Source organism: Cynocephalus volans, chromosome 7 (assembly GCF_027409185.1).
Source record: "Cynocephalus volans isolate mCynVol1 chromosome 7, mCynVol1.pri, whole genome shotgun sequence".
In the NCBI taxonomy this organism is placed as follows: Eukaryota; Metazoa; Chordata; class Mammalia; order Dermoptera; family Cynocephalidae; genus Cynocephalus; species Cynocephalus volans.
Genome location: NC_084466.1, coordinates 3,799,494 through 3,811,709, shown reverse-complemented (window position 1 = coordinate 3,811,709; position 12,216 = coordinate 3,799,494). Strand labels below are relative to the sequence as shown.

The 12,216-nt window shown below is 43.4% G+C and overlaps 1 protein-coding gene across 2 annotated transcripts in view; it reads right to left on the bottom strand.

Annotated features, from left to right (window-relative positions):
• Positions 1–12,216, bottom strand: part of COL4A1 (collagen type IV alpha 1 chain) — a 144,398-nt gene that overhangs the window by 54,826 nt on the left and 77,356 nt on the right. For both annotated transcript variants that reach the window (XM_063102493.1, XM_063102494.1), the window contains exons 3-6: positions 1,659–1,748; positions 1,448–1,492; positions 392–436; positions 236–298 (exon numbers count right to left, since the gene is read on the bottom strand). In XM_063102493.1, the coding sequence (XP_062958563.1) occupies positions 236–298; positions 392–436; positions 1,448–1,492; positions 1,659–1,748 (243 nt within the window). The remainder of the gene's footprint in view (positions 1–235; positions 299–391; positions 437–1,447; positions 1,493–1,658; positions 1,749–12,216) is intronic.

Genomic DNA, 12,216 nt, shown 5'->3' with positions numbered 1-12,216 from the left:
TGCTTAAAAACCATTTTAGGATAAAAGTCTATTAAAAAGAAAGGCAGAGTTACATCCTCCCTGTACATTAAATACGGGAAAACTGTATTTCCTTATCTAATAAAGAAAGCTTTAAGACAAGTACCTTTCCAATTCTGGCAAATAAAAATGTGTTAACAGAACAACTTGGCCTGATTTCTCCATGTGCAAAGCCACGTAAACACACACAAGGGGAGGGACTCGGCTCCAAATTTACCTTTGTACCGTTGCATCCAGGGATACCTGGGGGACCTGGTGGGCCGTCTTGGCCAGGAATTCCCTGTAATCAATAAAGTAAGAAGTAACCCAAATAGGAAGTCAGCTGATGGTAAAATATTTCATAAGAAAAGCGGAGTGCATTTTATATACGTACAGGAAGTCCGGGGTTTCCAGGGTAACCGGATGCTCCTGGGGGTCCCTGTAAGGATGGAAATGGGAGCGTTTCAACAGAGCCCGGGAAGCCCCATTTCCTCCGACTCACCCACCTGGGGAGCGCAGCCGCACCCTGAGTTCTGGCTCCTAGAACCCGCACACTGAGCAGCCAGAGTGCTCCGGGGAGGCAGCGGCCCAGCCGGGGCACATCACCCGGGTTTGCAGGAGAAATTCCCCATCAAAAGCTGACCATTAACCACTTCTAAAATCAAGCTGCATGTGCACAAAATAACTCTGCCCTCATTTCACCTTTTGTAATGTCTAGGTCTTAAAAAGCATATACTTTACATTAAAACCTCAAGTACTTGGGAAGAAGAGTTTATGGGAAAAATCAATTCATTGAGGGAAAAAAAAATCAAAAACCATTGTGAGCTGAAATCTGCATCTCTCTGTTCTGGACAGTTGCAATGCTGCCACCCCCAAGTTGCTTGGCATCTCCTCTGTCTTCGCCCAGGACCCCACCGGCCAGTGTGCGGGCACAGACGCAGGCTTCTGCCGCAGCCACTTTCGCAGCCTAACAAGACAACCTCGAAGCATGTGCACATCACGATGTCTATTTTTCTCCTTACAAGATTCTCTCACAAAGGTCTTCCTTTGCCATGTTCCAGGAATGGGAGTAGCAAGGGAAGGAAAGAGAAGGTGAAGAGGGGAGACACTGTAGCTCTACAGACACGGTGACTTCCACGGGAAACGAGGCCGTCTCTCCCTAAGGACCTGTGGACATATCACTGATCGCCCCCTCACCAAACTAAACCACGTCCAGGAGAGACCCCTGAGGGAAGACGAATGTGGGGACACAGGTTTAGAAGAAGCCACGGTCAGGAGCTCAGCAGAGCGCAGAACAGGTGTGAGGTCGGCAGGTGGGAAACAGCGGTGGTCCCCCACCTGAGCCCTTGTGCCCACCGCACGTGCCCTGTGCACTCTGAGGAGAGGCGCAGTAAAGGAGAGGCGAGGCCCCCGCCCTGGAAGCTGGCAGACAAGTGACAACTGTACTCACTCTTGTCCCTTTTGTTCCAGGGAGTCCTGGTTCTCCAGCGTCACCCTGGAGCAGAGCAGAGATGCCATTGTGACCACTCCTTATCTCAAGATCTAGATGATCTTACACCCTTACCCCCTTCCCCTCGCTACACCCCCTTCCCCTCACCCTGCACCCCTGCCCCACCTCCCTTCCTTGCGCCCCCTGCCTCCAATGACACAGTCAGACTCACCTTTTGTCCTGGTGGTCCCTGTGGCCCCTCAGGTCCTTGCATTCCAGGAAACCCAATGACACCTTGTAACCCGGGGAGGCCTCTTTCCCCCTGCAGGAAAGGAGCATAAATCAGGCAAAAGGCAGGATGAGAGAAAGAGAGGAAAGAATCAGTGATCACCTGTGATGGTTAATGGTAGGTGTCAACTTGACAGAGTTAAGGGATACCCAGATAGCTGGCAAAGCACCATTCCAGGTGTGTCTGTGCAGGTGTTTCTGGAAGAGACTGGCATTTGAGCCAGTAGACTGAGTAAGGAAGACCCACCCTCACCGATGTAGGCAGCACCATCCCTGTCTAAGGGCCCAGACAGACACAAAGGCAGAGGAAGAGCAAACTCCCTCTCTCCTCTGGGCTGGGGTGCCTGGCCTCTCCTGCCCCGGCGCATCAGAACTCCAGGTTCTCCTGTCTCCAGACCCAGTGAACTGCATCCGTGGCCTCCCGCGTTCTCAGGCCTTCAGACCTGGGCTGAGCTACGCCACTGGCCTCGCTGGTTCTCCAGCTTCCAGACGGCCTGTCGTGGGACTTCTCAGCCTCCATAATCACATGACCCAGTTCTTTCTCGTCTATCTATGTGTTTATCTTTTTATCTGTCATCGATCCTATTGGTTCTGTTTCTCTGGAGAACCTCATACATCAACCTTTCTAAGTATCATCCAACATTGCACAAGTGCATAGTGAGTGTCTGAGAATAGATGCCAAGTCCTATTTCAGGTGGCTTTAAGCTCTTGAGGGCAGGAAATACTTGCATGTGATACAGGGCACAATGCTATATATACTAAATGCTATATACTAAATGCTAAATAATTTCTTGGGTAAATAAATAATGAATAGTGAGTATTTTTTCACTGAATTAATTACCTCAATTAATGAACTCTCTTATTATTAATAGGCCCCATGCTGAGATTTTGGGGTCAGAGCATCACTTCTGTCTTTCTCTTCAAATGCCTTTAGAAGGTGTGTGGATGCAGAATTTGTAGCGTGGGTTTCAGCACAAAATGCTGAGACTTCCCCGTGCAGTCAGCAGGGTGATGGTGGGCTTTGATAACAAGTGTGTCTCAAAAGTATTTTTTGTAAAGGTAGGATCAAAGTTTAATTACCATCTCTGTTCCCATGGAGCTAAAAGAAATAAGAAACACTATTTTTAAAATAAGGAGTATTATTCAGGGTACAAACACATGGCAGGCATCGCAAGGGTTGTAAAATCTCAAAAAGGACAAAGAATGGCCCCAACGGCTTTGTGGGATTCTGAGCTCTCTGCCAGCCCTTGAAGGATGAATGAAAAACAAGTGTGGGAAGAGAAGGGCGCAGGCAGAGTGCAGGGACCGGAGGCGGAGAGGGGATGGGCAGGTACGTCTCTCCCACGCGAGCACAGCTGGCTACCAAGAGGGAGCACACCAGTGTGAAAACGTGGAGGACCGAGCCACCAGAGTTGGATCCTGGAAATGATGTAGTATTTTAGGAAGACTGCCATATTCAGGTTGCCAATATTAAAATTCTCATTCTCATGATAAGAAAACCTATTTTTCCACAGTATGTGGACTTTCATGCAATCTTACAATACCAACTGGGTAGATTAAGTAACCACTGTTAGCCGATTTAAAGACAGAAGGCACTTTGGAGATTACCGGCAGGATTATCTAGTGTTCATTGCTTTTCTCAAAGTTATATTGCTTTAAGGTAAAAATAAACTGCCGAGCTTATACATTACATAAGGTAAACATTAATCCCCCAAATAGCACATTACCAGGAGTTACTTAAACGTTTTTTGCCATCATCTAATTGAAATGAGACAAAGTAAGAACTTTCAAAGTCATCCAAGCCACTCAGCTGGGCCTGGTGCTTACTGGTGAATTTTTATAGATGCAGCAATGAGGCTGTGAACTTGGGACTCCAACTGCGCCTCCATGGGGTTGTAAGTTTAATTGGAAGTACAAGTCAGGAGTCCAGAAACAGCATTTGAATGAATGTGAAGAGATTATTTCAAACTCTAGAGGAAAGGATAAAATAGCAAATGGGTTCAAGAAAAGGAAGCCCTCTGGTTTGGCACACCCCTTTGGGCCAGCAGCATCCCGGGATCTACCAGAAATAGCAGCTGGTAACACGCTGAGGGCCTCACACAGGAGTTGATGCAGACGCTGGCTTCTTCTCTCTGGGGCCTGGTGATAGCCGGACAGAAAAACATATCCAGACCAAAACTTATTCAAAGAGCTACTTAAACATGTCCATCCTTAACCTGCAATCGTGGCAACAGAAAATCCTGCCAGTAAAGAGGGATTTTGTGCAGTCACCAGACTGGGGCACCTAGTTTTCAGATAGAAGAAAATCCTACTCAAAACAGAATAGCACTGAACTGCAAACAGCTGGCTGAAAAAAATAAATAAATATGGAATAGCGTATCCCCAAATAACCCAACGTGAGATAGCAAGGAAATGAGAAAGGCATGTAAATGTAAAAGCATTTTAATACATTTGGTGGAATATTTTTAGTACTTAATTAATATTGGCAGCGTGGCTTTTAACCAGCGAAGATAAGATTTTATACTTCTCATTTTAATCATGGAATGTGCTGAGGACCAGAGCTAGATTAACTGATTTCTACAAGTTTCTCATTGAGTCAGCACTAAAGCCAGAAATAGAAATGAGGTCAGCTGACACCGAAGTCACTGTTTTTCTAGGTCACTAGAGCAAGCTGGTTCCCAGCAGAATATTAAATAATTTGCCAACATTATGTTAGCCCATGGTATGGACCCTTTTATGTCCCTTTCACAGATAAGGAAATTAAGATTCCGATGCTTAACCGACTTGTCACATGTCACTGGGTGACCCCTTGTGCTCCTGGGAACAGAATACAGAAATCTGAATTCCCAGTTCTTGCTTTCACCACAAGAACACATTCTTTCCCAAATGTCTCCAGAACACTTAAGCAATCTGTGTATCCCAAGAGTTTTGAAAAGAAGGAAGTGACTTCTCCATTGACATGTTTCTCGCCATCTCCCACGTATTTTTTTTTTAATTTCCTAATCTTTTGTCCAGACAAAAGTGCACAGGAATAATCTAATACCCCATACACTGTCCAAGGATATTATAGGAACCAGAGGATGACAAACAGACAGGATAAGCATTCAAACGACTCTACAATTAGCTGGCAAACAGCTAATATGCTGTTTGGAGGCCAAATTATTCCTCCGAGCTTCTAGCAAATTTCCACTGGAGTTACAGGAAGAACAAACACCTAAACGAGTTGTGCAAAAGTCACCGGTGCCAATAGTTTCCAAGACCGCCTCTGCGGTTGTGACTGGCAATGCTATGATCGTGACCACCCTCGCGCTGGAGCTCAAGACAGATGTGCACGGTGCCAGGGAGAAATAGGACCCCCGCTTATCTATTTCTCAGGGTGGGTGTTAAAGGCGAGGCCCAAAGGGACATGGCAGCCGCATAACTCATGCCAGGCAAAAACGAAAACCACAACCACTGTTTATCCCAGCAATGAGAATTCAAAGCAGAGGAAAGAAAAGGGAAGTTTGTAAAATATCACACAAAATGTTTTGATGCAACCGCATTTTGTGTTTCATTCTTGGTCATCAGTGCAATAGATTACACTAATCAAAAAAAGAAAGTTTATATGCCAACAATGGAAGTGGTCATTGCTGTCCTCAAATGATGAAATTGAGAATTCAAGGAGGAAGAACAAAATGCCATTGTCTATAAAGATGAAAGAAAACACCATGGAGAATAATCTTGGCATTGAAATTAGCCATTCTAAATTAGGCATGAAATAGGGTTTCACGCATGGAGCAACTTAAAATTTTTGCTTAACATATTAACTAAAGCAATTATATACTTTTTAAGAAATCCATAAAATGTGGAAAGAAAAGGTTCTTTCATAATACCCAATTATTTCCCTTCCCCTTACAGTGCTTGTGGGAACAAGTTCATGATTCAGAAAATCAGATACTAAAATATAGCTCCCTTCATAGCTAAGTCAGAAATTCAAATACAAACAAAGCCCCCAGGACTGCTGAAGTTGAAATAGCATAAATTTTCTAAATTGGGGGAATAATATAATTACCAACAACAAAAACTGAATTACCACAAAATATATCTAGAATAAGCAGTCACCAAACATCTTGCTGTCAAAAGCCATACTGTGCCTGTTTCAACGGCCAACATGGAATCTTCAAATAGAATTTTTAATTGATTTTTCAAATTGAAAATAATATGAGCATAAGTCCTCACAACAGACTGAAGCACATGCAAAAATACTGCCAGGGCACCAGGGTTTCCCCACACGTGGATTGACTGTAACGGGTACGAGGTCTCTGCATGTCGGGTTCACTTTTCAGAAAGCAGAGCAAACCTGACAAGCAGAGCAGAGCAAGCCTGGGAGTCTGCAACCCCTTCTCCACGTTGACTCCATAATTTCTCAAAGGCAAGAGTATTGTTTTATTCATTCACAGTGCTTGGTACAAACTTTGAATTCAGTGAAAGCTGGGAAAGGATGAAGCAGTAACCAATAGCATGACTGACACTTAGCACCGGGGAAGATTCCACGTGTGTACCACGTAGTAAAGGAGGATTGCTGAGAAGCGTGGGATCCAGGTCTCTTTGCCGGTCTAAGCCCTATGGGCACCATCAGAGACTGTCCAAAGCAACAGAGAAGGCTACGGCCAGGATAGCGCACTGGGTCAGTTGTTTCTTTCTGTCACCAGGGCCTTGAGATCTTGATTTCCAAGCAAAGCTGCAAATAACTGAGAGAATGAAAGCATGTGCATTTGTCGCCAGAGCTCACCAGTCATGCACGATGGGGAAACGGTTTCAAATGATGGGTCTCACAGTCAATGGGTGACTGTGGAACTCAGCCAAGAATTCCCCGAGTCCAGTTCCTGGAGCCCAACCACAATCAGACATCTGCAGGACCATTTCCTGAACGTGATGCTGCTGGGAAAGGGGTGGGGAGGCTGCGATCAGTGCCACAGGGTCATGGAAAAATGCCCTGACGAGGCCCCTGGGAGCTGCCTCCACGCCATGAGCCTTGACACTGACGCTGCTGCAGAAGGAGGAGGGGACAGGACCCGGGGAGGGCCTGGGCTTCCTCAGGGGAGGACATGAATTCTAATTTTCCTCTGAGACACAGAGAGCAGATTCTCCAAAGAGCGGATATATGTTAATTAAAAGTATACCACATTTATTCAGTGAACTATCTTTAATCATGTACATGGTTTCACTTAACTGCTTTATATATATCTTTACCATTATTTCCTGCATGTAAACATTTAATATTAAAGCAGGAATGAGTAACATAATCATACACAAAGAGCATGGCTGCAAATCTTTATCTGCTTCCAAAACTCTCGTTTTCTCCCTCCAGCCCTGATGTTTAACTTCAGAAAGCCAATATTAGGACTCTTTGTGGTGGCTTTCCACCAAATACGTGGGTACAAGCCAAGAGCTTTAGCAGCTACATGTGGAGGGGGGTGGTGTGGGGAGTGGGAAAAAGCTGAGATTATTCCTGAAAATGAGTATATCCCCATCTTTCCAAATCCCAAAAATGAGAAGAACCAAGTGTTAAAAGAAGGGAGAAAGAAAGCTGTCTAATGCACGACCTTCTAGCACAGCACAGTCCATCCTATTCTAGGGGCCTTCCGGACTCGTCCCGCCCTCTCAGCCATGCCGGCTGGGTCTGAGCAGTCCTACGTGACCTCGCCTGTGATTCCCAGCCCTCTGCAGCCTCGCTGCCCCAGTGGAAGTCCCAGCCCGCGGAGCAGGCCCACGACGCTGTCCATGCCCACCGTGAGCTACTGTGGCAATGCCAGGCTCGCATGCTGTCACCCAAATTCCTGCACTGGCCGTGAAGCTGGCGACAGAGCTAAATGTCCCAGTCAAATGCAGTCCAAAGCTAGCAGGGTGACGCTAACCCAGGGCGGGCACAGTGACTGTTTCTGATCCATCAACATGTGCGAAGAAACAAAACTCTGGGTATTTTCTGATCTATGGAAATCCACGTTGCACACCGGCCTGTGAGAAAAAGTGAAGTAAGAAGAGATATTCACAACATGCTTTCTATCATTCAACATCAGAATAGCTCAAAGGAGCCCTAAGTGCGGCTTTCTCATACACAGTGTAAAACTCTTCCCCTGATGCATATGAAAGCAAACAAACTGACTGTGCTGACCCAGTAAAAGTGCTGACAAATTATTGGTGGCAAAAAAAAAAAAAAAAAAAAAAAAACTTAAAAATTTCCGAGAGCCCTTAAATCTTAGAAGAGTTCCAGACATTTCTCCCTGATTAGAGTCGTGTATCACTAATGGAAAACCCGCAGCACAGTTGTAAGAAGTAGCAAAGCTCTCAGCAGACAAAGTTTTCTTCAATAATTTGTCTCTCATCCTCTTCCAGAAAGACCAGTCTAAAATGCTTTCATTAATTCTTACTCCGAAGTAGTAATTTGTTTAAAATATTTTCAAGTATAGCTATTTTAAGTCACTCCCCTGAAGCAATCAGCTTCTCAAGTTAGAAAATTTAAAAATAAATAAATAAATAAGAGAATGTTTTTCCCAAGTCTCGTGGTGTGGGCTTGTTCCATAAAATCCTGTGTCTACCTTTCCTCACAGTTAATCTTTCATTGATAGCTTATTTCCATTTTCCCATCAAACCTCAACCAAATGCACTTTGTTCTCTGGGAAACATTCATATTTTCTCAGCCTGAGGCTCCGTTAACACGCAATTTCAGGGTGAAGGTCCAAGCTTCTCGAGGGATTTTCAGTCGATGCCTGGTAGCCCTTCTGTTTGGGCCTGGCCCTCCAGACCCTCCTGGCCCCAGCAGCACCCCAATGCCCAGGCATCACGGGCCCATGTGCTTTCACACCCTACCCCTGCCGTGCCCTGGCACCGCAGACACATCCCTGGAATCTCAGCTAAATATCCCCTCCTTCAAGAAGGACTCCCAGACACAAGGTGATCTGAAGAAAACTTCCATCTCGAATAGGCAGTTGAACCTGTTAGGTTAACAGGCGTGAAAGAGTGGAATGGGTTTTTCAAATGGCTTGTGTAGGGGAAGGGTCCGTGGGCTGAGGCTTCATGTCACCAGAGGGAGCTCTGGGACTATGCTTTATTTTTTCACATTAAAAATCCTCCGTGAACCCTGAAGCTTTAAGTTTCGTTCTTAAATACCTATTACTATTAATAATAATATTAAATACTCAGTGCCATTGAACACATTAGCATGGGCACAGTGGAGAGAGATCAGTCTGCTAAGGCCTAAAAGACAGAATTCTATGGAAAAGAAGTAGTTTTAATGAGAACTCAAACTTTAAAATTTAATATAAAACTAATAACTCGAATATTGAGTCTATTAAATGACAGGTAAATGCTGTGACCCTGGAAATAAAATGAACTGCACTGTCCTGCCCCAAGCTGGTGGGGGACACTCCAGGACCCAGGACACACCAGCAGCGACACACCAGGAGGCGGCCTCCGTGTAAAACCCAACTGAGGCGTGTAACCCCCCAAACCCTGATCCAAGGGGGAGGCACTTAAACATGTCCAGTCTCTGTTGCTTAACACTGCGGTTGGCTTTTGGTTTTGTTTTTTACTTATTCCATTAGAATATCTATACATATATAATGATGACTATCCTCAAAACTCTAGGAATAGACACTACATGAACGAAAGCTTCAAATTCGAGCTCTGGGCACTGCAAGATGATTGTGCTGTAGAGCTGCTGAGAGTCTGCACTCAAAATCCCACCTCTGCTCACCGGCACAATTGCCTTTTTTTTTCTTAAGTTCCATGAAATTTATCAAAATTTTATGTCATGACTTAAGGATTTGAGGGAAGGAGAGATATTGTAGAAACATAAATAACTGATAGCAAAATATCGACAAGAGGTCAGATCCTTTCTGAGTTTGGACAAGAAAAAATAAAACTTTTTCTTATGACGACCTCTGCTCTGTTTTCATTACCTCCAAACAAGCAACCCTGGAATTTAAAGAGATGTATTCTACACTGTCAGAAAATCTGAGGCATATCAACTAGTGCCTAAGAGGCCTTGGAGGGTTTTCATGTTAGCACAGCTGAAGACGTCATTAACTTGAATTTGATAATATATGTGGGTGAGACAGGATCTTGGAACAAAACAAGGACACATAAAAGTCAGGAAGTGCCACAATCTAGGTCATGGACTTTGTGTGTGTGTGCATGTGCACGTGTGTGTGTGTGTGTGTGTGTGTGTGTGTGTGTGTGTGTGATAACTGTAAACATGAAAAAAATGCAAAAGGAACACCCTGATGATAATAATTATAATGAACAATACAGAAACATGCAAGGCGTTCTTCAGGCTTAACCTTGAGAGGAACTGCCAATTGGCAATTGAGAAAAATTTTTCTCTAGTTTAATTTTTTCTTTAAAAAATGTGTTAAGTACAATTACCTATCAAAACTGGGCTTTACAGGTGCCCTGCCAGGAGACAGCCCCTGGTCCCCTTCTCTGCAGCCCTCGAGTGCAGTCCCCTAGCCTCTTGCAGTTCCCCTACTGGAAAGACGCTGCAGCTCTCAGCCTGCAATTCCCTGTGTCTTCGTTACTTTTCCCCAGCACCAAGAACAGACTGCATGTGGTCGGTGCTAAATAAATATTTTCGCAAATGAATCAGGAAACAGAAAATGTTAAAGATCCCAGGAAAATAATATTAACTTACCAAGAGGGTGCATGGTTAGGGACCCTCTTTTCAAACTTGACTGCAAAAACAGGCATCTACACTTAGGGCGAGTGAATGCAGCTTTTGGAAAACTTACTTTCTATGTTCTCGCTTCAGTAACCGTATCAGTGGCGGAGAAACCTTAACCTAGAACCAGAAGATTCCGGTCCTGGCTACAGCACCAACCATTTGGACTTTGAAGGTCAGTTCTGCCGTGTGTAGGGCAGGGATGACTACACCTGCCTTGCTTACCTGGCAGCATTATTTTAAGGATCAAGTTTGAGGAAGTATTCAGCGTGACTTTGTGCTGCACAAAGCACTGAACAAATGACTATGAACTCAACTGTTCTGACTTTAGCATTGCTTGAACACATGTACACTGCAGTTACTGCCATGATTTCCAGGTGCACACGCCATCTGCATTTCCCATAAAGCCACAGAATGTTTCAAAAGAGAATGAAGATGCGCTGTCGTGTCTCCTTCCCCAACATTGGTGACCCACACGCATGTAGTACTCTTTTTAGTTTCTGTGGCTGCATTTGACGTTAGAAAATAAAAATCCCTTGGGTATTTTAAAAATATGACAGTTTTATGAAATTACCCTCTCTATCCAATGCACAAGGTTCTGTGGGGTTTTTTCCCTTAACGAATACTTCTGAATTAATTCTACAAGTCTAGAACATTCTGTGTATTCTCTCAGTCAGCTGGGGTCTTTGTAAGACCACCACATTACCAACCCATCTGCTTACCCAAGTCTTCAGGATTCCTCTTTTTTTAGCCTGTAAATATCTGATAATATATGTATGTTTGATATTCCCAAATTATTTCCTTTTCCCCCAAGCAAGTTACGTGCTTGTATCTTAATACTGATCATGTTTTCCCCAAGATGTAATCATTTCAATCCTCCATTAAACATACCGGAAACTAAAATATAAGAACAGTTCCAAGGAGTTTAAAATGTGGCCCATCAATTTTGCCCATATAATACGATGTAATCTTGGCAGAGCCTGAGGTTTAACAAAACCCATTATCAGCGTCATCTCACTAATTTGAAAAAGCAGTCATTAGATCAAACTGAATTAATAAATAACTGAATTTTAATCTATTTTCTGTAAACACCATTAACTCCTTTAAAACATATACAGTCACTCAATGGAAGAAATTAAGCAAGATGCTGAGGATTTGCTTTGTTTTGTTTTCTTCAAAATCTTTGTTTTAAAACTGAATAGGTAACAAAATTACGTGATTGCACTATCATTACCAAATAATAGTGCATAATTAACACAATAAATAGCTACTTTTTAAATACTTAAAAATAGCCTTCCCTTAGCCAGTAAACTCTCTTCACCTCAATGTTAAAATCTGGCCAGCCTGTTTTCAAAAGAGAATGTGGAGATATATTTTAATCCAGGGTATGGCTCAATTATTAAAACATTTAAATCAGTAGAGTCTTAATGCCATTTTTATTATGCCTATTCTGTAGAGGTTTTAAAAGTTAAATTTAGAGTATCCTTTTTTCTTAATTATTTCATGCCAATAGACTGAAATATTAAGTTCTTTGGCTAAGAACTAATAGGCAGAAACAGACAAATTGCATTTCACTTTGTAAATTGTGAGGCATTAACCACCTCAAAAAAAAAAAATAGATGACAGATTGTAGAATATAAAGATGTGACATTTTCTCATGTATTTGGTATGTGAATTTTAAAAATATTAATTAGAGGATAAATGACCAAGTGTAAGGGTGTTAGAGAGATAGAGACAGAGAGAGACAGAAAGAGACAGAGACAGACAGATATATACAAAGAGGCAGAGAGATAGAGAGAGGCAG